The sequence below is a fragment of the Equus asinus genome, chromosome 2 (assembly GCF_041296235.1).
Source record: "Equus asinus isolate D_3611 breed Donkey chromosome 2, EquAss-T2T_v2, whole genome shotgun sequence".
Lineage (NCBI taxonomy): Eukaryota > Metazoa > Chordata > Mammalia > Perissodactyla > Equidae > Equus > Equus asinus.
The window spans coordinates 81,586,300-81,611,533 of record NC_091791.1 but is presented as its reverse complement, the minus strand read 5'-3'; the positions used below and the strand labels follow the sequence as shown (position 1 = coordinate 81,611,533).

Here is a 25,234-nt window from a genome sequence, read left to right as displayed (position 1 = left end):
TTCAGAATGTTTGGAGGATGGGATCTACTGAGTCATGAAAAATTCTGATTAATTTAGTTAGAATGACATCAAATACACTTAACAATATAATTAATTGAAATGTCTTCAAGGCTTTGGTGATTCACAAGGCCCGTCAGTGTGTTGAAGACCTGCGGTGTGAGTTTTGTGTCCTGTAGTTACCACTGCACGGGTTGCTAAGTGTGGACCGCGTAAGGGGTCAAGCTTTAACACACAGTGGGATTCACATGGAAGACTCCATCTCTTAACTCTCATCAACACAGAACGCACAGGGACGCTGTGGTCGCTTTTATGATCCCCTCAGGTGTAGTCTATTACTAAAGCCTTTGGTTTCTATAAAGTGTTACTCAGTTCGCCCTTCCTGGGCCCCACTGGTGACTGGTCTCCCACTCACTTCCCAGATGCCAGGCCCTCCCTCCCTCTGAGCCGTGCTCCTTACTGCTCACCTGGAGTTGGGCTCCCTTTAATCACTTCTCTGCTCTGGGCACAAAGGGATTTTTCTGAAGCTTTCCTGTATTAGTTTGCTAGGACTGCCATAACAAGGTACCACAAACTGAGTGTCCCGGCTGTGGAGGCCGGGAGTCTGAAATCAAGCTGTCGGCAGGGCTGTGCTCCCTCTGGGACCCTTAGGGATCTCTTCTCGCCTCTGGTGGTTGTTGGCAGGCCCTGGTGTTCTGTGGCTTCTCGCTGCACCACTCCATTCTCTCTTCCTTGGCACATGGTCGTCTTCTCCCTGTGTGTCTATGTCTCGGTGTCTCTTCTTCTCTTATAAGGACACCAGTCATTGGATTAAGGGCCTGCTCTGTGTACGACCTCATCTTAACTAGTTACATCTGTAACAACCCTCTTTCCAAATGAGGTCCCATTCGGAGGTACTCGGGGTTAAGACTTCAGTGTATCTTTTCTGGGGACAAAATTCAACCCATAACATGGCTGCTGCTCCCAGGAGTAAATGTATACTCTTTGACAGTGCAGAGGAGGTCCCCGTGGCCTTATCTCAACATCCCCCTGAGTGTGTAGCTATTTGCTGCTCCTCAAATCCCCGACGCCTTCTCACCTTCCTGGATACTGATAACGCTGTTCCCTCCAGCGAGGAAAATCTCCCTGCTCCCTCACTTACTGAACTCCTCCGGAGCCTCTCCTCTCCGTTCTAGCACGCCCTGATCCGTGAAGCCTTCTTTGCCTTGCCCCGGGACCTTCAGGTGCTCCCTTCTTCACAGCCCAATCCTTACTTTTTATCACGCTGTGCTGGAATTGTTTGCTTGTCTGTGTTCCTACAAGACATCTCCCCACAGGCAGAGCTGGGCATGAGGCAGGCGGCAAGAGATGTTCGATGAGCCAGCCAAACTTCCCGAGAACCTAGAATGGCACCCCACTGAAATCCCTTGCCTCACTTCCAGGGTCTTCCATGCAAACTGGCTCCATCATTTCATATCTAACCCTGTCTTCCTCTTTCCTCCTCCAACGTGCGTCTCTGCTTCAGGCTGACCCGTCTCCTACACTTCCCATTCTTCGAACCACCTGGCCTTGCTCCTCTGTGTTCGCCATCTGCAATTACCAGCCTTCTGTCCCTCAGTCATCTGAGTCCTGGGCGTCCTCCAGGCCTAGCTCGGATGTCAATCTCTCCGGGAAACTTGCACTTTCTCTAGCTTGTTTGTTCATTCATGCAGACTTTTGGTAGATGTTTGGTCAACACTGTGTCAAAATCTGGGAATGCAAAAATCATAGCCCCTTCTCTTGAAAAACTCCCAGTCTAGCTGAGGAAACACACAAGTACTTTAAAAAGAGCCTGCTGAGTGTCAAGGTGCAGGTGTGTTTTCCAGGCTCTGGGGAGCAGAGCATCGGGAAGGATTTAGCCTGGAGGAGAACTATTTGACTTTTAAGTTCTCTGTGATTGATGAGTGATTTCTTTTGTGGAAAGGGGTTGGAGGCTCCTAGAAGTCTGAAACTTTATAGCCCAGCTCCAAAGAAACTCCAAGAAAAGGCATTGAAAACAAAATCCTTGGTTCCAAGTTTGTTTTCCTCCTCTGTCAAAGGAAGACATGGGTGAGACCTACAGGAAAGTTGGAAGGTGCAGCTTTTTCAAGTTGGAGAACAGTGGACCCAAAGGCCCAGATGGGGTGGATATGGGATTAGGGAACAGGATAGGGAAATTGGGCACACTTTCACTCCTCTCTTGGAAGTCTTCAGAGATGACTATATTGCTTTGTCTGAAATAGAAGTTTCCAGAACATTAGATACCTGCGTGTAAATACCAACAAAGAAACATGTGAGTGTGAGAGCATTTGCTATTTTGAATTCCCTGAACAGTACTGCCCTCACCTAATGCATTGGGGAACTGTACGTAATTGTGTATCATGAGTGACTGATTTGTAGAGCTTCGTGCAATCAGTAGGATGGTCACCTTTTCAATCCTGTCCCAGCCAACCCGGGCCAGAGCTCTACAGTAGTGAGTACTGCTCAGAGCACACGCTGTTGACCTGCATGAACGTCACAGAAATGGTGAGAAGAACTGGGTCTATCCCCACGATTCATGAAAACAAATGCTCCTCAGTTTTGAACTGCAGGAAGTAGAAAGGGAGAATAGCACTGCAGAAAAGAGAGGAAGTGTGGTTTAGTGGTCAGAGCTGAGGAAACGAGGAAGGCTTATTCTGTTTCATGTTCCAACATTAACTCCTCATCAACCTTGATTCCATTTCTCTAAACTGAAAATAAAAACAAACAATGGGTCAGGCCTATTGATAAGTCTAAGGCTAAAAACTTGCAAGGTTTTGAATTAAAATCATGACTTTGTCAAGACAAAGCTTTCCTTTCACTTTGATCTTATAATTGACTATGGTGTTTAAAAATAACTCTCTCTTTTGTTGGTTTCTACAGTCAGACAAATATCCCATTCAAGATACAGGACTCCCTAAAGGTATGTACAGTTACTATAACTACTTGAACTTGTGATTATTTTCATATCTTGAACAAAGCACTAGTCAAAGTAATTTTTCATTATTTAAAATTGTAAAACAGACACCAAAAATTGAGTTCATGGCTTGTTTATGATTATCTCAGGCATGACTTTCTTATCAAAATCTATAAGTTTTTTTGTCACAAATTATACATGCAATTCCTCTGGGGTTTTTAACGTGAATAAAGTGAAGGTAGCCAGGACTCCGGGTTGCAGGTGACAGAAACCTAACTCGAATTAAAGAAAGAGGGGAGGGACTTATCAGCTTGGGGTCCTTGGATGCGGCTAGGTACAAGCATTTCAGTGATGTCTCAGGCTCACTCTCTCTCTCATGGCTCTGTCATCTCTGTTGGCTCCTTTCTCGGGCAGACTTTCCCCACAGGGCGGGAAAGGTGGTTGCCAACGCCTCCAGCTTTACTTGGTGCTGCTCAAGATGGCGGAGAAAGAGGGTGCCTTTCCTCCAGCGCCCATAGCACAACGTTAAGGACAGTTGTGCTATGAACAGTTTGGTCATGTGGCCATCCCTGAAATCAGTTGTCATCAGGAGGATGGAGGACTTTGGCCAGGAACGAGCCTTAATGTTGGGTGGGGTTGGGTATGGAGTCAGTTCCACGTGAACCGCGGGAAAAAGGGTTCTGTTACTAGACGAAGGGCCGAGGGATGCCTGTCAGGCCCCAAAGCAAGAGCAGCTATCTTTTACAAAAACCCATAGACTAATGTTTTAGGCCTGATGCAGACCATAAAGGTGGCTAGGCCTTAGCCTTTCGTAATTTCCTCTGTGGGGCAGTCTGCAAGGCTGTATCCATTATGGAGGCCAACCTGCTGGTTGTCACATTGTGCTCTGCAGACAACATAGAGAGGAGGGTTTGGATGGGATGGGCATGGGGAACAATCAGATCTGACCAGCTTCAGAGATGCCCGCCCTGCTGCCCCCTCAAGAAGTAGGACTTCCAAGCATAGCTAACATGGGTTTCCTGGCAGTTCTTGTGGTCTGGGTGCTCACAGGGTCACTGGCCTGGCGGACTGGGAGTTCCCTGTCAGGGCCAGCTGTGATTAAGCCCAGCGTTCTGCCAAGTCTTCCCTCCCCTCCATTCCCTATTCACCAGACTCTTCTCCCTGCTCCTGAAATCACACCATGAGTGCGTGTCCTGGGAGTGGCAGTGATGGAGGGAAAAGAGGCTGAAGGCCAGGTTTGAGCCCAAATCATGGCTGTACCAGGGGAGGCTTCTGGAAGCTCACTTCCTCCTTTCCCCTCTCCATGAATGACTTCTAGGTGTCCTGAATCCCCCAACCTGTGATTCTCTAGTTCAGCAAGAAAGTGGGAGGTGCAAGCGAGGCAGCCAGGGAGGGGTGGGAGGCAGGCTTGGGTGGTGCTCCTTAGACGTCAGTGTGCCGTGAAGAGTCATCTGGGGGGGCGTGTACGAGGTACCGATTCGGGCCCTGCTGTTCCAAAGTCATGATGTGGTGGGTCTGAGGTCAGGCCCAGGCAGCTGTGTTTTATCGCATACCGGGGTGGTTAGGACGCAGACCTCACCTTAAGAACCTGCCTAAGAAGCTTCAAGGATTTGGTGTGCCCGCCTGTGAGACATAGAGAAGAGAGAACCAAACTTCAGCCAAACCGCCCTGCTCGGCTCTGAGTGGCCTCAGCAGACGACTTCATGTCTCCGGGTCTCAGTTTCCTGTCTGCAGCACAGGGAGGACACTGCTAGCATCCACCTCCCAGGGCGCTTGTGAGACTCAATGAAATGAGTCTGGAACAGCGCCTGGCACACGGAGCGTCAGACAGGTGTGGAGGGAAACCTGGCAGAATTGTGAAAAATCAGGGTCCAGGACTGTCAGAAACGTTCCTAGCAGAGTGGCAAAAGCAGACCTGTTTTAGACAAAGCCTGAGCCACAGGGGCCCTGAGAGTGCAGTGTCATGATTCGATCTGTCTACAGATCTTTCTGTCACCCTCAAAAGTGATTTCCTGTTTTGAAAGAAAAAGATTGCTGCTTAGCAACCTGATACTACAGTAACCATACTATTGCATTTCCCCTCGAATTTGAGTTTTACCAAATCTTCATTAAAATGGTGATGATTTTATAGGTAACATAACTATGAAAACCATACTCTAGATCTTTCCTGTGTCCTTATTCATGGGGAACAGCACTATTAGCACATAATTTCTTGTCTCCAAAGAAATACATGGTCTTCTATGTAATGGACGTTTCCAGAAGCTTAAAAACTTACTGCACCACTTTTATTCAGTAATATTACCAATTTAGTGTCTGCTAGTATTTTTTTTAACATACCAATGGGGCCAATATCATCATTAAACATTGTAATTTTCTCGTTGAAGTTGTTTTTAGGGAAACAAAACTAATATGAATTAGCAAAGAGACTAATTTAGAGATTTAAAAGGAAATGTAATCTAATTACATTACGTACAAATTTGGACTCTGGCATTTAAGTGAATTTGGGGGGCTACTCTATTTAATAGAAGTCATTTGTAATTAGCTTGAACAATTTCCATATGGTTGAAAAGTCCTCAGACTTTATTTTCTGAAGCCAATTAGGCGGGTTTCACAAAATCTTTCTTATACTTCTGGTTAATTCCTATTTTATTCATGGACAGTGTAAAGCTCTTCCTTAACACAGTTCAGACAGGAGTGGTTCTGAATGATGTGATTTAAATTGACTGGATCTACTGCAATCTCAGTGGTCAGCACGTTTTTGAGGTTACACGTGTTATTATACCTGTATTCTCATCGGGGACAAATGCGTAGCTTCTGCCTCAGTCAGCCAACCTCTGATTACGAGATTTCAGGGGGTCAGGCCTCTTTTATGATGAGCGTTCTGTGAGCCTGCAGCCACTAAACTCAGGATTCGTTTAAGGTTGGGGTTTATTTTGTATCACAGAATTCCTGATGTCTCTCAGAAACTGCTGGCTTGAGTTCTGAAGAGAATGTGACTCTTCACGTTTTGAGAGAAAACTGTCTTTGGAAAAAGAATTCTGTGATAAGAGATTAAAATCTCATGGAACTAAATCAGTTTTAACACATCTGTACAATCTTCACCGCAAGGTGGGGAGCTGTGAGGGTAACACGTATGTACGTGAGACAACATAGGAATGGAAGTTCCTTCCTAAGGGTTTATGTTGAAAGGTGTTGAACATTTCACGTGCATATCATGTTCTTTGATTTCTGCCGGTGATCCCCGCTGTAACAGTGGAAATGCAATGGTTTTGGTTTGACTTTTAGAAGGATGAGCTGTGAAGACAGGTAGAATCCTACTCTCTGCCATCTGAAAGGTTTAGCAAAATGTTGGACAAATGAATGAACACAGTGGAATCTGAGGTAATGTTATATCTCTTGATTAAACCACCTTCCTAAAGAGTAGGTGGAAGTTCATTGAATGGCTTCTTTCAGAGCCCAGCATTGTGTATTCTGAGAAGTGAAATGAATGTCTTGGTCACTGTCAGTAATGTCTGGAACTCTGAATGGGAGAGAGTGTTCTAGTGAGGCCTTATATTGTGGCCTTACTATAGGTAGAGACATCTGTTACCTTGATTTATATTTTGTTCATCTGTGAGGCAAGAGATTTCCAGAGTTCTTCATCCCAAAGGGGGCAACTCTTAGGCGATGGTCCAAGAGTTTGTAAAAAAAAAATGTGCAGATGGGGTCGTTTGTTGGCCAGGCCATCCAGCACTAAGATGCCTGCCCGAAGTTGGGCCAGTTGTGCTGACGCTTGGGTCCCATCCATTATCAGGGACATCCTGGTGAAGGAATGGAAAGCAGCAGCAATCCCCTGAGATCCATCATTTATGATGGTGATGATATCATCTGTAAAGTCTACAAACTCCTATTCCTGTTCATCAGTTGATCTGAAGGGGCTCCCCAGGTAACCTAGAAATCCGGGAGAGAGGTAACCTCTTCTAGTACCATGGCATCTGGCAAGGGACTGAGAATAGGGGAGGCCATCCCTTCCTGAAGGTGGAATATGCCAGAGAGCCCAGGTTTAGCTCCATCCAGTAGCAAGAAGGCCTCAGTAGCTGTGTCAAGTTTGTATGGTGCTGCTTCCATGATCCAAAGCGTAATGGGTAGCAGGGTATGGAGGCTCACAAGCTCAGGGGCAGTGAGATCGTCTGTTTCCAAAAGAGCCCAGTAGGCGGCCAGCGATCGCTGCTCTAATGGTATATAGAGAAGGGCCTAGGAGGGTAGTTTCTTGCGTCAGAAGCATATGGACAACTTATAGCTGTCATGAGTGGTCCAGAGACTTCAGGAGGAATGCAGGGAGGTTGCTAAAACCCCTGCAGTGAAGGAGTCTATGGGGGTACTAACGGGAATGCCTTTTGTAGACTTTTGTTGAAGGAGGCCAAATTTACAGTGGGCTGATTTGAAAGTAACAGTATCCATGAAATTAGGTAAAATACGTAAATGAGGAATATGTTGCTTCCAGAACCCAAAAGAACTAAAAGATGTTGGACTTGTATTAACTGGTGGGTGCTGAGAGGGTTAATAGCTCTGTATTGACAGTGTCAGGAATGGAGGAGCCCTTAGTTTACCGAATAATTTTTAGGAATTTAACCAAGGTGGCAGGGCCTTGCACTATGTCTGGGGCAATGGCCCATCCCCTTTCTGGGAGCTCTTTTATGAGTGTTTGTGTGGCCTGGATGAGTATGTCAAATGAATGTCCTCAGAGGAGGATGTCATCCATGTAATGTCATACCCGTGATGCTAGAGAAAGTTGGACGCAGTTAAGATCTTGTAACCTGCAAAGATTGTGTGCTGTGACAAGGCTGTTAGGTACCCCGAGGGTACCTGGTCACGATGTATTATGTACCTTTGGAAGTTTGAAGGCAAACTGCGACTGAGAGGCTGTTCAAATAGGCACTGAGCAGAACTTATTAGCTAAATCAGTAATAGCCAAACACTACTGGTTACTGATCAGATGAAGTCAGTAATTTCAATAATATTGGGTATTGGGTGTGGGGGCCTTAATGGATAGGACCACAGTATTATGGTCAGAGTAATGCACCGTGAGGCACCATTCATTTTCTTTCAAGTTTAAGAAGAGGCCAAATTAGGCTATTAAATGGAGAAGCCAGTGGAAATAGTCACCTCTTCACTCATTAGGTCTTATATAAGAAGTTTGATCTTTGAAGGTCCTGTTTAATATACCTTGGGCCATATTAATTATTTTAACTGGGGGGTTCACAGGGTCCCATTTTGTCAAGTCAACTTCTAACTGCTGAAGATGGAATTTAATATTAATTTATCAGGTCAGAGAAACCATGCCCACGATGGGACACTCTAGGAAAATGGGTGCTATGACCATGGGACGTTTAGGCAAAGCAGTAGTTCTGATGGTTGGGGAGAGGCGTGCCTATTTGTCCCCTTTTATATTTAGGAACTCCCCCAACATGTTGGGCGTCTGCCACGTTTAAATTTAGTGGCATCTCCAGGTATAACTGTAATTTGAGCCCCAGGACTGAGATTAAGTCCATGAAGGTTTACCAGTTCACACGTTTCAGCAGATAGTAAGTTACTTCAGAACCTGTGTTGTAGGGCACAAAGCCAGTCAGCCCTCTTTGATCTGTTGACCTAAAATTATTTTAGTAAGTTTTAGATTTCCAGTTGGGTCAAGTTGCGGACCTCGTTTCAGTTCTTTTTTCTTTCCCTTTTGTCTCCTTCTTTGTATCCAGGTTTTAGCCATCTTTCTTTCATTCTCCCTCCCTTTTTTTGGTCTCTGGATATACTTTGGGTGCAGGTGGGAGGGGAAAGGGATGAGATCCTCCCTACTCTGCTCGTATTGATAAGTTTCCTCCTCCAGAGAGCCTCAGATCACTCCTGTCAGGGTGAGGGGCCTTCCCTATGGCAGTGCTTGCTTTCAGATGGTTTAAGAACCCCAGGCTCACGTCAGGTTTGAATTAACCCCTTTGCTGTGCCGCCCAGCTACCATGGGCTTTGCCCTGTGACTCTGAGATCAGGGTCTTGGCTGCACCCAGGCAGAGGCAGCAGAGTGGCATAGTGGGAGAGCACTAGGCCTGTAACCTAAAGGTTGATGCAGTGAAACCGAGCTTTGCTGCGGCCCTGCCTTTCCTACCACATGGGCTTTTTGGGGTTTTTTTTGGGTTTTTTTCCTTCTCTGTACATTCTCTCAGAATATTTTGGATTTCTGGTTGCATAAAGTCACAGCTTTCAGTTTCTGTCTCTGTCTGATCATCCGTGGTGCAGACTTTCTGGGTAGTTACTGGGAGAGGCTTGTGAGGCCCACTTTGCAGGCAACCACCTCTTCCTCCAGGGAATTCTCGTCAGTCTCCCTGGGGTTGGGGTCCACATCCCCGAAGGTCATTGTGTTTCTGGCCCGGGTGGGGGCCATGAAGCCCATGACTGCAAGATTAGGCTTTTGGCGTGCTGGTGAGCAGCTGTGCTCAGCCCCAGTGTGCCGGCTAGGAGTTTGACATTGGCAGAGCAGTCCAGTACCAGATGCTCCCTGCCCTCCCCTTTTTTCATCAGCTCCCGGGCTACAGGCTACCATGCACGTGCACTGTGATACCCTTGGGGGTCAGGAGAGCATATGTGGCAGCAGCAAGGGAAGCAGCAGCGCAGGAGACAGGCAAGGTGGCTACCCTTGCCTGAACAACAACAACCAGGGTGCCTTGCTTAATTCTCCCTGGGGCGGCAGTGTCCTTCCTTGCCACAAAGTGTGCAAACGTCTCACGGTGTACCAGCACAGTGTTTGTATGGTTGCCTGCCCCCCTGCCACTAATTAGCCAGTGGTGGTCACCAGGCTAGACACAGTGCCCAGAGAGCTCTAGCCCAACCCCTGATAAGTGAGATGTGAGCAGCGACCTGTTAGAGCGCTGTGCTACCACATTCTTCTAGGTGGGATTCTCAGGGGCGCCTGCCAAACGTAGGTTGAACCTGACAACACGTCACACTGGGGTACAGTCAGTTAACAACAGTCTTCGTCTTGGGGATGAGAACATTTGAGGTGGGAAGAGAGGACAGACACTCAACAAAGACGACGCGGTACTGCACAGGCCAAAGTGAAGTCTGCCAGCAATTAGCAATTCCATCCCAGGCAGCCTTCTCCACATCCCTGAAGTTAGTTAAATCTGACCAGGCATCCTTTGTCGCGTTTGGGCCATCTTGTTCATTATGCCACTTGTTTTGACCACCTCCTATTCACCCCATGGATGGGGGAGGGATCCTGCCCTGGGGCTATGGGAGTGACCAACCACGCAACACCCATCACAAGGGACAGAGGAGATAACAGCAGTTTATGGGTCACATGTACTCACAGCCTAGGGGAGGAGGACACTGCATTCCATGCAGCATCACACAGGGGTTGCACTCGGGAACAGAGTGAATAACCAGCCACTGTGGGAGACAGGCATTGTAGTATCAAGAGGATGTGGTGGCCCTGGTTCCTCAGGTGGGATGTGATTGGCTTGTCTGAATCATCCTGTGGGCTGGCCGGGAACTGAAACCCACTGTGCAGTGATAAGCAGGAACTGTGCTTAGTCGCCTTGATAAGGAGCATTGTTTAGCTGGGGACCTTCCCCATGGAGCAGAGTGGGGTGGGGAATGGGCAGTTGGGCCATTTGAGGCCCTCTTGATTTTACCAGATGTCAAGGCAGCACATAAGATTGAGTCTTCATTTCAGGCCTTACACCACAGAGTGTGTGCTTTCTTTATCCAACCTTGTGTCTTTTTTTCCCCTCTAGTTGAGGAGTGTGATCCAATTAGTATGAACTGCCCAACAAATTCTCATGTGCAGCATCAGGTAAGAATAATTTCAATTACATATTTACTCTTAGGTACATGCTAATCCAACTATAATTTTTTAGGAATTATCTTCTAGAGCTTTAAAAATAAAGAAGAGGATTTTTAAATAAGTTTGGAAAGGATCCTTAAGCATCCCAGTAACGTAGCATATCTATACAACTTCTGTTATTTCTAGTAATTATGGTACTTTAATTAATTCTTTGAAATAAATATTTATATGCCAAAGACAGACCATCAATGTTAGTGAGTTAGAAAGGAGAGTTGTTTTCTTTCAGATGTAGTTGATACGCTGTGGATAGAAATGTTTTTTTAAGCCACAACAAAACTGGATACTAATAACATTTTTATAATGTTTTTATAAAACTTTCACTTCTTTCAGATATCAGAAGTCAAACTTTTAACATTATTTTTATTGTCTTTTTCCAAAAAACAAATGCATTTATTGTTTTCTGATTATAAAAGAATGGTTGTTATTTTAAATTTCAGACAAGACAAAATGTACAAAAACAAACAAGAATTGCTTATCATTCTACTGTTCACCTTTTAAGGTAGATCCTTCCAGAAGCTTCCTTGGGTCACTGTGTGCTTCAGTTACTTCTTGTACTGTCCAGTACATCTCTTTTCACTCACTCAAAGCTTATTAGCAAAATTGCACAACACTTCATATCTGCTAAACTATATTTAGAGCATTAAATATCTCAAAAAGCGTGTCTTGCCTCAAGATGGGCTGGTTTGGTCCTGCTCCTTCTGTAACACCAAGTTGATTTTTAACAAGACAAATTTGAAATTTTATTTAGGCTTGCTTTTAAAACATCAGTCTGCAGGGGCCGGCACCGTGGCCGAGTGGTTAAGTTTGCGCGCTCTGCTGCGGTGGCCCAGGGTTCGGATCCTGGGCGCGGACATGGCACCACTCGTCAGGCTACATTGAGGCGGCGTCCCACATCCCACAACTAGAAGGACCTGCAACTAAGATATACAACTGTGTACGGGGTGTTTGGGAAATAAAGCAGAAAAAAAAAGATTGGCAACAGTTGTTAGCCCAGGTGCCCATCCTTAAAAAAAAAAAAAAAAAGGAAGATTGGCAACAGTTGTTAGCCCAGGTGCCAAGTTTTTAAAAAATAAACCATCAGTCTGCAATAAATCAATAGTGATATTCTTGTATAGTCAAATCACTTCTGTAGTAAAGCCAAGTTACATAATAGTTGATAAAATAAGCAATCTTAATTGTAAACACAGCTCTCTTGAAAATTGTCAATGGTGCTACTTTTGTCTTTGATTTGAGGGTCTTCAGTCACTTGCTGTGAATATCATATTCTTATTTGTTAGGCCTGACGCTCAGCGTTTTCCCTGGAATTACAATCTAATGATTGACTTTGGCACTGACTGAATTTAAACTATTTTAGTAAACTTAAAGTATAAATGTTTTCTTTCTTGCAATCTTTAATTTGTTTAACAAAGTTTACTCCTCACATTTTTTGTGACATGATATGGATTTCCTTGAAGATAGAAGAATGTAGCATTGTTTGTTTAGTTTCTTGTAGGCATTTTCCAAAACCGTTTAAGATTAGGTACAGAATATACATTGGGACACTGTGTTCAGTATTTTTCTAATTTTAGTGTTATAGCTCTGAGTACATCAAGTAAAGACTATCCTAAAAGATGAAAATGTTTTTGTCAACTAAAAAAAAGGGCAAATAGGCGATTCGAGATTTTTCTTCAGTTCTGTTTTAAAACAGAATGTCTTATATTCCTATAAAAAGTAGCACTGTACCAAGCTGCTTCAGTTGGTAATTTCTTTGTTTAATCCATAGGATTTTTTCGAACTGGTAGATATCCAGAAAGATACTTTGAAACCAACTTGGCAGTTAGAACAAAGAAAGTGCACTAGAGGAGAAACATTTTTAAAAAAACAAGGAAAAAAATCCCACACTCCATTTTCTATGGCTCAGACGTTAAAATCAAGCTGAAAATATGTTCTTTAGAATATTTAATATTTGCTGTTTTACTGATCTTTATAATTTAAACGCTAAAATCCAATTCTACTATGATTTAATTTTAGCTGCCTTTTTTGAATGATGCAAAGGAAAAACATTGTGATATCTTGGTGTCAAGATTAAAGTTGGACGTCTCAGACCAAATTTTATAAAAAACCGTTTACTTTTAGTAATTGGAAATCAATACCACATCTACCAGGGCTATCCTAGGGCTATCCTACTCCTACAGTTTATTACAACCGGTATTTATTAAGCTCTGAGACCAGATCTGGAGTTGGTATTCTTGGACGTAAAAAGCAGGGGGGTGGGGGAGGGGGAGAGTGGTGGGGGTGGGGAGGAGATAACACCCTAAGCAGAGCTTACAGCCTTGTTGGAGAGGCAGCGCACACAACATTAGCTTCTACATGTAGACATGGTTCATATGTTGAAAAAATTCCTACGGTCCTTTATGTTAAAGAAAACATTTCCCAGAGTCTTTATCAAGCAATAAAGTTTTAACTACATATACAAATATATAGCAAATGATTGTAAAGCAAAATTTGTTCCAGTTTGTAGCCAGGAATCCATGCCAAGAGAAGACTCAAGTAATAATAAAAATAAGAATAGCACATGTCAGGATGCTAAGTTGGAGTTATGGAAAGAAGGACATTTTCCTCTATTTATGTTGTTTATTTGGTTTTACCAAACTCAAGTTTTTTAAATGTTAAAGACCACATTAAATTACTGGCTCATTTAGTTGTCACAAAAGTATCCTACACGTGTAAGATGTTAATAAGGGACACTGGCTGTAGGGGATACAGGCACTATCTATACTATCTTCTCAAATTTTCTGTAAATCTAAAACTATTCTAAAATAAAAAGTTATTTTAAAAAATACACAATGAAATTTAGAATCTAGAAAAGTGAAAAAACTCCTCCACAATTCCACCACTCTAATATAACTATTCTTGTTATTTGCTGTATTCCCTTATACATTTTATGTGCATAATTATGAAAACTTTGTAAATAATTGTATGTCTTGCTTTTGTTATATAACATTATCTCACAAACATTTTATCTAGTTTGCTGCATAGCCTTACCATCAGTTTGAATGCTACCTCTATTATCATCTCTGACACAGAAATAGATTCTCGGATGTGTGTCTGAGGGCAGGATGAGAATAGTCCTTCTGGGAGAAATGGTAAAAGCAAGGGCTCTGAGGAGCGGCAATGGCAAAGACTGAACTTTGCCTGGAGCTGAAGGATTGGGAGATCAGGCAATGAGGCTGAAAGATGAGTTGCAGCCAGGGCCCCAGAGCCTTCAAGGCCAGAGAGGGGTACATGGAAGGTATTTGGGGGTTTGAAGTGATGGTCCCGTGACCATATCTGGGACCCTGGGGGTGCTGGAGAGAAGATGAGATTAGGTTTAGGCCTGTGACTGGAAGACGATTGCTACTAACTATATAAAAAAAGAATTCAGGAAGAAGATCAGATTTGTGTGTTTTTAGGATTGAGTTTTGTTTGTTTATGAGTTGCCAAAGAGGATATAAAAGTTTGTAGAGTGTGGGGTCTGTGAAATTTGTGGCGGTGCCCAGTAAGTGGTAGAAAATGCAGCACTAGGTACTGGCTTAGGATTCCTGCATCAGGAGGTTACAGTTGAAGCCCTAGGAGTGGATGAGCCTGTCAAGGACAGAGTCCTTGCAGGAAAGCAAACAGGAGAGCCCAGGATGGAACCTCGAGAAAGATCTCATTTTAGAGGCCAGAGGAAGAAAGGGAGCTCAGAAGCAGACAGAGGAGCAGCCAGAGAAGAAAGCTATCTGGTCAAGGCAACTGTACTTTCTTTCGTAGCACATACCAGTTTATAGTTCCGTTTCTGATGATTTAATCGTCTCCCCCAGCGGTTAACCTGTGACCCGTGAGGGCTGAAACTACTGTGTCTTTTTGCTCAGAACCGTATCCTCAATGCCTCGTATATAGTAAGTCTCACTAAATATATGTTGAATAAAGAGAGAAAAAGGCCAGGAGTAGGCATTGCCTTAAGTGCCAAGGCAAGGACTGTCAGCATCACCAGGGAGCACAGTGTGGTCAAGGGGAAGGCATACAAAGACACCACTGGACTTGTCCATTCAGATGTTACTGGGACCCTTCAGTAAGGAAATCGATCATGGGGACAAAAACATAATGGCAAGACTTAAGGAGTGAGTGGGTGAGAAGGAAGTTTATGCGGTTTTGTCAAATTCATTAAATTTGCAAGGGAAAATGTTAAACTCTCCTTTGAGGCTGTTGGAACGTACAGAAAAAGCTTAGAATGGGAAACATCAGATTTTAAAGGGTAAGGTATCTCCAAGGAGTGGAGAGATTAAAAACTAAGAGGGAGAAGAGAGAGAAATGGAATAATTAATGGGATTTGTTTTCCCTGTGGAAGGTAAAGAGGATTAATTTTCTTAGCAAGTATTTTCTTTTTAAAGATTTTATTTTTTTGCTTTTTCTCCCTAAAGCCCCCCCGGTACATAGTTGTATATTCTTCATTGTGGGTCCTTCTTGTTGTGGCATGTGGGACGCTGCCTCAGTGTGGTTTGATGAGCAGTGCCATGTCCGCGCCCAGGACTCGAACCAATGAAACACTGGGCTGCCTGCAGCGGAGCGCGCAAACTTAACCACTCGGCCACGGGGCCAGCCCCTCTTAGCAAGTATTTATTGATGGTATACTTAGCAGTGTTTTGTGGAGAATGTGGAACACACTGATTTCCCTCCAGGAATTTGTAATCCGGCAGGGAAGATAAGATGTATGTACACGTATGTTAGATAAATAAAGTTATCACAGGCACAGATAGACGAGTTAGCATTTCAAAAGTAAGACCTGCCATTCTTTTTCAGAGGAGGGATTAAATGAAGCCTGGATAGATAAAGATATTATAAACAGTTTTTTTAGATTAAAGACAAGAAATTGATTTAGTTGATGTCAAATTTGAGTTGTGCCTTAAATGATGATGCTTGAATGGGGCAGGAAGGGAGGAAACCCAGCAAAGATGTTGGGGGGCTAAGGAGTTTGTTCTGTTCATACAGCGGGTGGCCGTAGGCCTTCGTGAAGTAGGCAGTGGTATGATAGCGTCTGATAAATTGGAAACGGATTGCAAGAGGATAAAGGATGAAACATCTATTCATCCATTCATCTATCAAGTATTTGAGCGCGAAGAATGTATTACCACCCCTCTCTTAGGTGCTAGGTGTACAATGGTGAATACTTAGAGCAAGGTCAAATTTAGCATTTAAAATGTCTGGCCTGGAAAGCTGAGTAGGAATTTTTATGGATGCTCCCAGAACAGAGGCTCCATAGGCAGATAAGCTAAGAAGCTCTCCCTTAGATTCTTAGAGAATCTCTGCCCATATGCATAGGAAGGGAAAAGAGAGAGAAGACACCCAAGATTGAGTTCATTCAACGGGTAAGCAAACTTCTTTGAACAGAGGAAGACTTGTTTCTCCCACCACGTACCTGTTCACCCCCCTGCTCCAGTGTTTCCTCTAAATGCTACTTCGGGAAGCACTGCTCTGGTGGAAGTCTTAAGTGCTAGGATTGAAGTACGGACTTGATCCCCCAGGCCCTGGGAAGTTCCTGAAAGAGTCTTTCCATGGAATGGTACAATACAAACAGAGTTTTAGAAAGGTTATCCCAGCAGTGGCTGGTCACGGGGATGGGTAGGAAGAAAGACTGAGGCCCGGAGGTCCCAAGTGGCAATTGGCGATCATCCAGGAATACAGTCCCAAGGACTTAGATGCAGGCTGGGGAAGGGAGAATGAAGAGGGGACAGCGCAACCCAAAAACATTTGTATTTGTTTGCTAGGGCTGCTGTAGCAAAGCCCCATGAATGGGGCGGCTTAAGCAACAGAAATTTATTGTCTCCCAGCTCTGGGGCCTGTAAGTCTGAGATCAAGATGTCAGCAGGGCTGGTTCCCTCTGAGGGCTGTGAGGGAGAATCTGTTCCAGGCCTCTCCCCTTGGCTCGTAGATGGCTGTCATCTCCCTGTGTCTTTTTTTATCATCTTCCCTCTGTGTGTGTGTCTGCCTCTCTCTCCAAGTTTCCCCTTTTCATAAGGACTCCAGTCGTATTGGCGAAGGGCCTACCTCACGACCTCATTTTAACTTGATTACCTCTGTGGAGAGCCTATCTCCAAATACAGCCACATTCTGAGGTACTGGGGGTTGGGACTCCAATGCCTCTCTTTTGGGGACACAATTCAACCCCTAGCAATGTTTGAGAGCAAAACAATAACAATAACAACATATTCGAAGGATAGATGAAAAGGATTCAGTATCCGACAGGATTTGGGAGTGAAAAGCAGGGAAGAGTTGAAGGTCTCCTTCAGAGAATCCTAGCTGGTGACCAGTGGTGCGTGGCGGGCAATGCCAAAAATAGGAAAATAGCTTGTCTGAGCAGTGGGGGGAAAAAGTGGGTTAATCTTTTTTAAGCTCTTCAAATGTCATCAAGCACATCATAAATACTTTTTGGGTATGTAGCGAACGAATAAGACTAACCATGAACAAATCTGTGCAATATAGGGCGTTTCTAATGGTAATCGTGCTGTGGAGAAAAATAAAGCAGAGGAGGGGAATGGGGAGAGCCAAGACTGGTGGGAGGTGCCATTTGTAACAGGGAATCGGAAACAACCTATGCGGTTTTCAGGGAATCAGAGCACATGATGTATTTTTGGAAAGTGTTAAAGAAAGCCATGAAAGCAATAGATTTGGAGAGTCCCCAGAAACCAAGAGCTTCTGCTAATTCAGGTTCAAACAGCCTTGCCTCTTCCGCCGCACAGGCCGTGGTGTGTCGATGTGGTTTGCAGAGGACTCACAAGGCCAGGTTCCTCCCTCCAGAAACCCACAGAGGAGCTGAGCTGGCAGGACACACATAGGGTGAACAGACCCAGCTCGAGACACTGACTGTGGGGCCCAGCTGGGCACACGCACAAAAGGCTGGGCGCTCAGGGATTCTCCAGGACTCGCTCCTGCAGTGGGTTGGTCCTCTTACCTGGGGGCAGGAGGGAGAGTGGAGATGCATTAGTGAGAGCATCCTGCTGGTCATCATTGAGAAGAGACGCAGGTGAGGTAGAAGGAAGGAAATGGAGCTGGCTTGCAAGAGCTCTGAGCTTCCAGAACAGCAAGAGGAAGAGCAGAACTTTCCCAAGCCCCTGAGAAGTTTCTAGAAACCTCATAGGTGATTCTGATGCACCCACTCCCTCCCCCCCAAAAAATCATTGTATAGGAGGGATAAAGTGTCTGCCCGTGGGTGAAATTCACCTCTTCCACAACAAAGTCTATGTATGAATAATTTTAGTTTGTGTCAACATAAATCTACAGTGGAAGTTATTGTGAGATTAGTCGCAAATGTACCTCTTAGGCTTCATCTGTCATATCCTCTTGCCACCCTAACCTTCTGAGCCATTTTTGGATAATCCGTGAGCCTGGCACATCACTTTGCACATAGAAGGTGCTTCAGACGTTGGCCCTGGAAAGAGGCAGAGGTCTTGTACTCGTCAAGTGGCTGCTGTGTGATCTGGCACTATACACAGTAATGAGAATGCTTGAGGACAGATTTTAAAAACACGGAGGGGCCAGCCCCGTGGCCTAGTGGTTAAGTTTGGTGCGCTCCACTTCCGTGGCCCAGGTTCACAGGTTCAGATCCTGGGCACAGATCCATACCACTTGTTAGCCATGCTGTAGTGGCGACCCACGTATAAAATAGAGGAGGATTGGCACAAGTGTTCACTTGGGGCTAATCTTCCCAGCAAAAAAAATCCAGAAACATGAAAAGCACCTATTAGTGGCCCACAGAAAACAGATTTAGATATTCTACTGAAATTATTTGTGCCCACCTGTGATCTGTTTAGACCAATGGTTCTGGACCCTGACTGAACATCAGAATCACTTGGAGAACTTTTATAAAATACCAATGCCTGGGTCCCGTTCCCCAGACATTCTAGCTGAAGTGGTCTGGGCTAGGCTCCAAGCACTGATATTTCATAAATGTCCCAGGACTTACTGTGCAGCCAGAGTGAGGAAGGCTTGGCTAGACCATGAGTCCACAGGGTAGAGGAATCCGGACATGTCCACGTCCGCAGCATTAACTCTTCATTTGGCATGCATGCAGGCTGCTCCTACCCACTGCCCGGTGTGGCCCAGTTAGCAGAAGTAGAATTGGGGCACCCTGGGTGGCCTGATCCTGGAGTCAGTCCCCTGCTATGGTCAGACCAGGCGCAAGGGGACAGCCCCAGCTGTCAGTACAGAGCATGGAAGAGAGGATTCCTTGACACCCCAAAACCCATTCTTCATCTCTTAGGCCCAGGAATCCGAGGAACGCACACTGGGAAATGCTGATGCAGTGTTTTTCTGAGTAAGAGTTTGGGCTATTTTAGATTTGGTCTTCACCTAACTAATGTGCGTTCTGATACTGAGGTTATGGAGACCTTCAAGACATTAGAGGTGGAAGACGCTGTGTCATTTGGTCCATTTCTCACTTTGCAGATGTGAACACAGAGGCCCAGAGAGAAGCAATGAACATGTCACGTTTCCTAGGGCTGCTGTGACAAAGTACCGCAGACTGAGCACCTTAAACAGAAATTTCTGGTCTCACAGTCTGGAGGCCAGAAGTCCAAGATCAAAGGATTTTCAGGGTTGGCTCCTTCTGAGGGCTGGGAGGCAGAATCTGCTCATGCCCCTCGCTTAGCTTCTGGCAGTTTGCTGGCACTTTTTGGCATTCCTTGGCTATGAAACATCACCCTTATCTCTGCCTCTTCATATGGCGTTTTCCCTGTGTGGGTGCCTGTGTCAAAATTTCCACTTTTTATAAGGACACAAGTCATATTGGATTGAGTGCGCCCTAATGACCTCATTTCGATTGCCTCTATAAAGACCTTATTTCCCGATAAGGTCACATTCTGAGGCACTGCAGTTAGACCTCCAACATATCAGTTTTGGGGGGTAGAATTCAGCTCACAGCAGCATGCAGTGATTTGGCGTTGATTCTATTGCAGCATTTATCTTGGAATCTGATACCCAGTCAGTGTTTAACAAGTAGAGTGGATAGATGGACCCATAACCCCTGGCATCCGGGGTATTGTGTGTGTGTGTGGCAGTTAATCTGTGTCAGAAAACACACCCCAGATTGTTTACATTCTCCTCTGAGCAGAATGCCAGAGCTTTCCAGACTACGAACCTCAACTCTTAGGAATGATTTTGCTTTATTTGTCATTCAGTCTGTCTGTATAGGTCACACTTATTTTACCTTCTAGGTGTTCTCTTTGGTCCTTCCCCCATCTGGGATACGCTGTGTATGTTTACTGAGCCTTTGTTGAAGCACGATGCCTTGGATATGCTAGGCATTCATTATTGATTTAAAATGTGAAATGTAACTCTGAGCTAGGAATAAAAAATTCTTTCTGTTAAATGATTACTTTTCCATTGTAAAAGTAATGTGCTTATTAGAAGAAGAGGAGGGAAGTATTATTTCCTCTTTTTTTCCTTTGCACGAGTATAACCACTTTTTGTATAGTTATAATCACACTCTATAGACAATGAAATGTTTTCCTTTCTTCATTTAATATAGTGTCATAAGCATTTTTATAAGAAATTAATTTGATGTAATCAAAAGAATAATAATTATAGTTAACATTTTTAAGACCAAGTGTTGTTCCAGGCGCTTACCTGTATGAACTCCTTTAATTTTCAAAATGATCCTATGCAGGATGAACTATTATTATGCCCATTTTACAGATGCACACTGAGGCACAGAGAGGTTAAATCATTTGTTTAAGATCACACAGCTATTGAGTAGTGGAGCCAGGATTTGAACCACCCAGGCAGTCTGCCTCCAGAGTCCATGCTTGTAGCTGATACCAGCCTCACTGTGGGCTTTGGAGCTAGACAGACCTCCTAGGCCCCAGCTCTGCTACTTAGCTGTGTCACCTTGAACTAGTTACGTAACCTCTCCCAGTCAGTTTCCACCTCTGTAAAATGGGTGTAATAATACCAGTCTCCTGGCACACAATAGATGCTCAATAAATACCTGGTTAGTGATATGTTTAAGTGAAATGAACTCCATACAGAACTTAAATCTCTCATCCAGTTCAAAGCTTCTCTCTTCGCTCTGACTCTGGCCGGGTCTGAAATGTGGAGGCCCAGAAGAAGGGCAGGCGGACCCGGTTCTCCTCCCCTTCCCCAGCGAGTGAGAATTCAGCACTGTGCAGTTGCCTGATAGGGTGAAGCCGGGCTCCCGGCTGAGTGTTTGCATCTGCCGCCAACAGCTAACCCAGCTCCTTCTCTCACGGTGGTGCATCACGCTCCTCTTACCTTGGGCAGGCTCCTTTCAAGATGGCTCTGGTCCACTTGGCCATGGAAAACTTGCCCCACTGTCCCACATTGAAGGCCAGCTCCAGCTAGCGTCTGGTTCCTCATACACACAGGTTAGGGTCTCCCAATGGCCGAAGGGTTGGAACTATGGGGATCTACAGATCAATAAGCATCCAGCTGAGGAGTGAGAGGCTGGTCTCCCCCTCTGGCAAGCACCCCCAACAAGTAGTGATCTTGAAACCCCCCTTACTTGGCTTGGGTAGGATGGAGAGCCATGCCTTCCTCCTTACGGGCAGAGGAAGGGAAGCAACCACAGCTCGTACTTATTCCACTAATTCCTGCAAAGAAATCTCTTCCCCTTGTCTAAGCTGAAGGTGGGGCTCATACCACTATTCTAGGCCCCTCTTAGCTGGTCCTTTGGGGTTTACCTGGCACCTCTCTGTGGAATGTATGCATACCATTGTGCTCAGCTTGGGACCCCAATCAAAACTCTTAAGACACTAGGAAAACATCCCGTCTCATATCCTGTTATATTCTGTGCCATAGAGTTACTTAAGAGTGTCCCTATTATGGGACTTGAGATTGTCTCAAGTATTTTGCTCTTCTAGATACTGCCGTGGTGAACGTCCAAGTATCCCTCCCTCCCCGCCTCCCCCTGCGATGTGAGGCTGTATGTTTCCTTAGACTCCATGTACATCCCTGTTTACAGACTAGACCGAACAGGCCAGGCTGCCCGTGTGTTCTTCCACTCAGCAAGCAGCATGAGCTCCAAGTCAATTCCTAGTTACCAGTGCCACCAGATTAAAAAAAAGATGCAGTTTTATTTGTTGAAAGCCCATCAACAGCTCATTGAGTTCTTTGAAGTTAAATATCTTTCAAAAATAAAGTTCCACATTTGTTTCCCTGAGTAAATGGTGGGCAGAGGGCACACACCCAGTTTTTAGGCCATGGAACTCCAAGCATGCTGGTCTGTTGATAGTTTACACAAAGTACAATATGGTGGCCAGGGCTGAAGTTCTCGGTCCCTTGTAAGCCAGACAGCTCTCCTAGTCAATGACTGGTGCTAAAGTAGCAGCCCAAGAAATTGTGACTCATTTTGTGTCTTTCTTATTCACCAAAGAAACAGAAGTCTTTTATTTCCAAGGACACATATTTTGTATCTTAGGGGGGACTGTCCCCTGTGGCCTTGACCCCTCACACACCGTCTGTGCCTTCCTTTCACCTGCCTCCCAGCTCCCCCGCACGCCCTGCCATCCTGACATATGCTGATCCTGTCTGTTGTGCCTTGTCTCGGTGCCACTCGGTACTAAATCAGAGGGGTGGCTTGGCATTGCTAATCCTGACAATTTAGAAAGTGGATCTGGGCCCAGATGCCCAAGTTGACAGCTTGGCATCTTTAAGGCTGAAAGGGACCATAGAAATCATGTTGGTCAGCCGCTTGTTTCAGAGGGGACCTGAGACAGTCCGTGAGTGGCTGAGCTGGGACCTGGGCCTTGTCTAGCATCACTCCCCCCTCCTCTGCCCCCAAAGCCCAGCATTCTGAGTCAGTAGCAGTTGGGTTACCCGGTGCTGCTGGGCCTCTTGCCCTGTCTAAGCTAGGGAGATTTCAGGCTTGTCCACAGTTCTAAATGGTATCAGTCCGGCGCACTACTGTGGGTAAAAGCTACTCGAATAAAGCTGGTAAATGGAAGGGTTGCTCTTTTCTTTAAATTGGACTGCGAGGTAGTCAGCAGGATCCCATCCAACAGCCTCCTTGCCTTGGCAGAGCAACCGGCCCAGCAGACTATCTGCAGACCCGAAGCAATTACACGCCTTATAATAACAGGGAATGGACCCCACCAGCACTCGCTGTAGATGATATCTTGTGTGAGTCAGCCCAGCAGGCCCCTGCCTGCTCTGCTTGATATGCAACAATCCTTTCAAGCTCCAACAAGATCTGTTTAATAGATTGGCGAGTCCTTTAGTTTTTTCTCAAAGGGAAAATCAGATAGTTCTGCTTTTAGGAAATACTTGGTAGTTCCTCGCTTCATCCCTGATATGAAGTTTAAAGAATGGGGAACCAGTGCTACTAGGTAAAACTAGAAAACTAGAGCCTATACTTGGTCATTTTAACTCTGGTGAGAGGGACTCACGTCAGCCCTGCAGTCACTATCTGCCAGTCCTAACAGACTGCACTGCCTTGAAGCAGGCTATGAAAGGGTTCTAGATGCAGAGCTGTCTGGGCATTTAGAGGAGGGAGAAGGGGTTTCAAAGGGTTGGTTTCAGTAGAGTGGAAGTCACCTGTTCTATGCTGTGAATTTGAGTATCGCTGATCTCTCTTGGCCTTGTGCTCCTCCCTCCCCCTGCTCCCTCTGCTCTTCCTCATTTACCTCACCCTCCCGTCAGTCTGTAGCGTTGACCATCTCACCTCTAGTGGGGTGATGGAGGTGCCACATTAGAATAGATGGGTAGATACCCTAACCATTAGAAAGTTAAAAATAAGTGAGTCATACCAGGTGAACTTGATTAGTGTCTTTAAAAGCCATAGATCTTTTCTCTCTGTTTTCTAGACAGTTTTGCGTAAAACAGATAATGATCTGATTCTATCTGCCATTTGGTACCTAACTTCCTCAAGTTGTGTCAACCTACTTTTTCTAGACTAAATTTATGTGTCCTGGATGGCGATCTTCCAGTGACCTTCCTCCTCCTGTGCTCCTGCCATCCAGGGCAACAGTCGCATCTCATAGCACATTATCACAGGGCGCCAACCCTCCGCCTCAGACTCTGAAGTTCCCCTCTCAGATCCAACCTTGCGTCTTCTTCCTTCTCCTTCCTCACGTCCTCTGCATGTAAGCTGAGTTTTCAACAGCCTCCACTCATCGGGCATTTCGGTGATGCTCTTACTGATTTTTGGTGGAATCTGCCTTGCCAAGCCCTCGGCTTAGGTAAACCAGGGCCACCTGCATTCTCTGTCTTTGATTGCTGGAGAAAATGATGAAATACAAACCGCTGTTCCCACTATAAATTCATGCCACCAAACCGCAGCCATCATTTCAGGGACTTGAATACTTTTTTTCTGTGATGAACTTCCCAGAAATGAAATTTTAAAAGAAAAATCATAGGACTCGAATTTGATGTCATCTATTAACGTCTATGTCTCTGACTTATTTCTACTTCAGGATAAGTCAAAAAACTGTCGTAAGACATGTACAAGCCAAAGGGCAAAAATGCCTGCTTTCCAGCACTCAGGGCTTATTTCCCTAAGAACTGCATAAGAGAAGATTGTTTATTAATCCTTAAATTGTACAGTCCTTTATTGTGTCTGCTCTAATTGTTTGACTTAAGGGCTTCTATTCTCATTATCGTTCGGTGCTCCATTAACTGCAGTGCCTTTGAACTTCACAAGTGGGTTAGAATTTCACTGAAACTTCCAGTAGGTGTGGGTGTCAGGGTGCCGCCGCCCTCACCCACAGCTCAGAATGTGAGTTGATACGGCCTTCAGAAGATGATTTGGCAGCGTCTAGTATTCATTGATCCAGCAATCCCACTTTAAGGACTTGATGCTACAGAAATCATAGCAGAGTGTGTTTGAAATAGAAAAATGTTGCAGATAACCTACGTGCCCATCAGTAGGAGCTGGTTGAATAAATTTCGGTACTTTGACAAGGTGTAATACAATTAAACCATTAAAAAGAGACAAGATCACTGACCTTAAAAGATATCTGTATATATTATTAAACAAATAAGGCAAGTTGTAGACTAATATGGTTTGGAATTAAAAATGTCTCTATATAGGTTGTAAATGTGGCTGTAACTATGAATCTGGAAGGACGTGCTCCAGATTATTACCGGTAACCTCTGAGGCGGGAGGTGGGATAGAGAGATGGGATGAAAGATTGAGAGAAAAAGATTTTTACATCTCTTGTTGCTTTTTTTAAAAAAGTATGATTTTGAATACTTTTATTTTTGTACGTTTTTGGTATTTTTTTCAAATTAAAAAAACAACTAATGGAACAAGACCCAAACATTTAGGTGGTGTTTAGGCTCAATAAACTTTTCATATATTGGCACTTGAAACCAAGTCATCTTTCTTCAGCCAACATATCATTACGCATCACAGGAAAGTTATAGATGAAATGAGGAGTTGATGAATGCACGTCCTCATCTCGCAGCCTTCGGTTAGCCTGTGCTCT

At 44.8% G+C, this 25,234-nt stretch overlaps 1 protein-coding gene across 2 annotated transcripts in view; it reads left to right on the top strand.

The window, feature by feature from the left end:
* Nucleotides 1-25,234, top strand: part of EDARADD (EDAR associated via death domain) — a 61,791-nt gene that overhangs the window by 11,685 nt on the left and 24,872 nt on the right. For both annotated transcript variants that reach the window (XM_014846531.3, XM_070492236.1), the window contains exons 3-4: nt 2,896-2,935; nt 10,687-10,745. In XM_014846531.3, the coding sequence (XP_014702017.3) occupies nt 2,896-2,935; nt 10,687-10,745 (99 nt within the window). The remainder of the gene's footprint in view (nt 1-2,895; nt 2,936-10,686; nt 10,746-25,234) is intronic.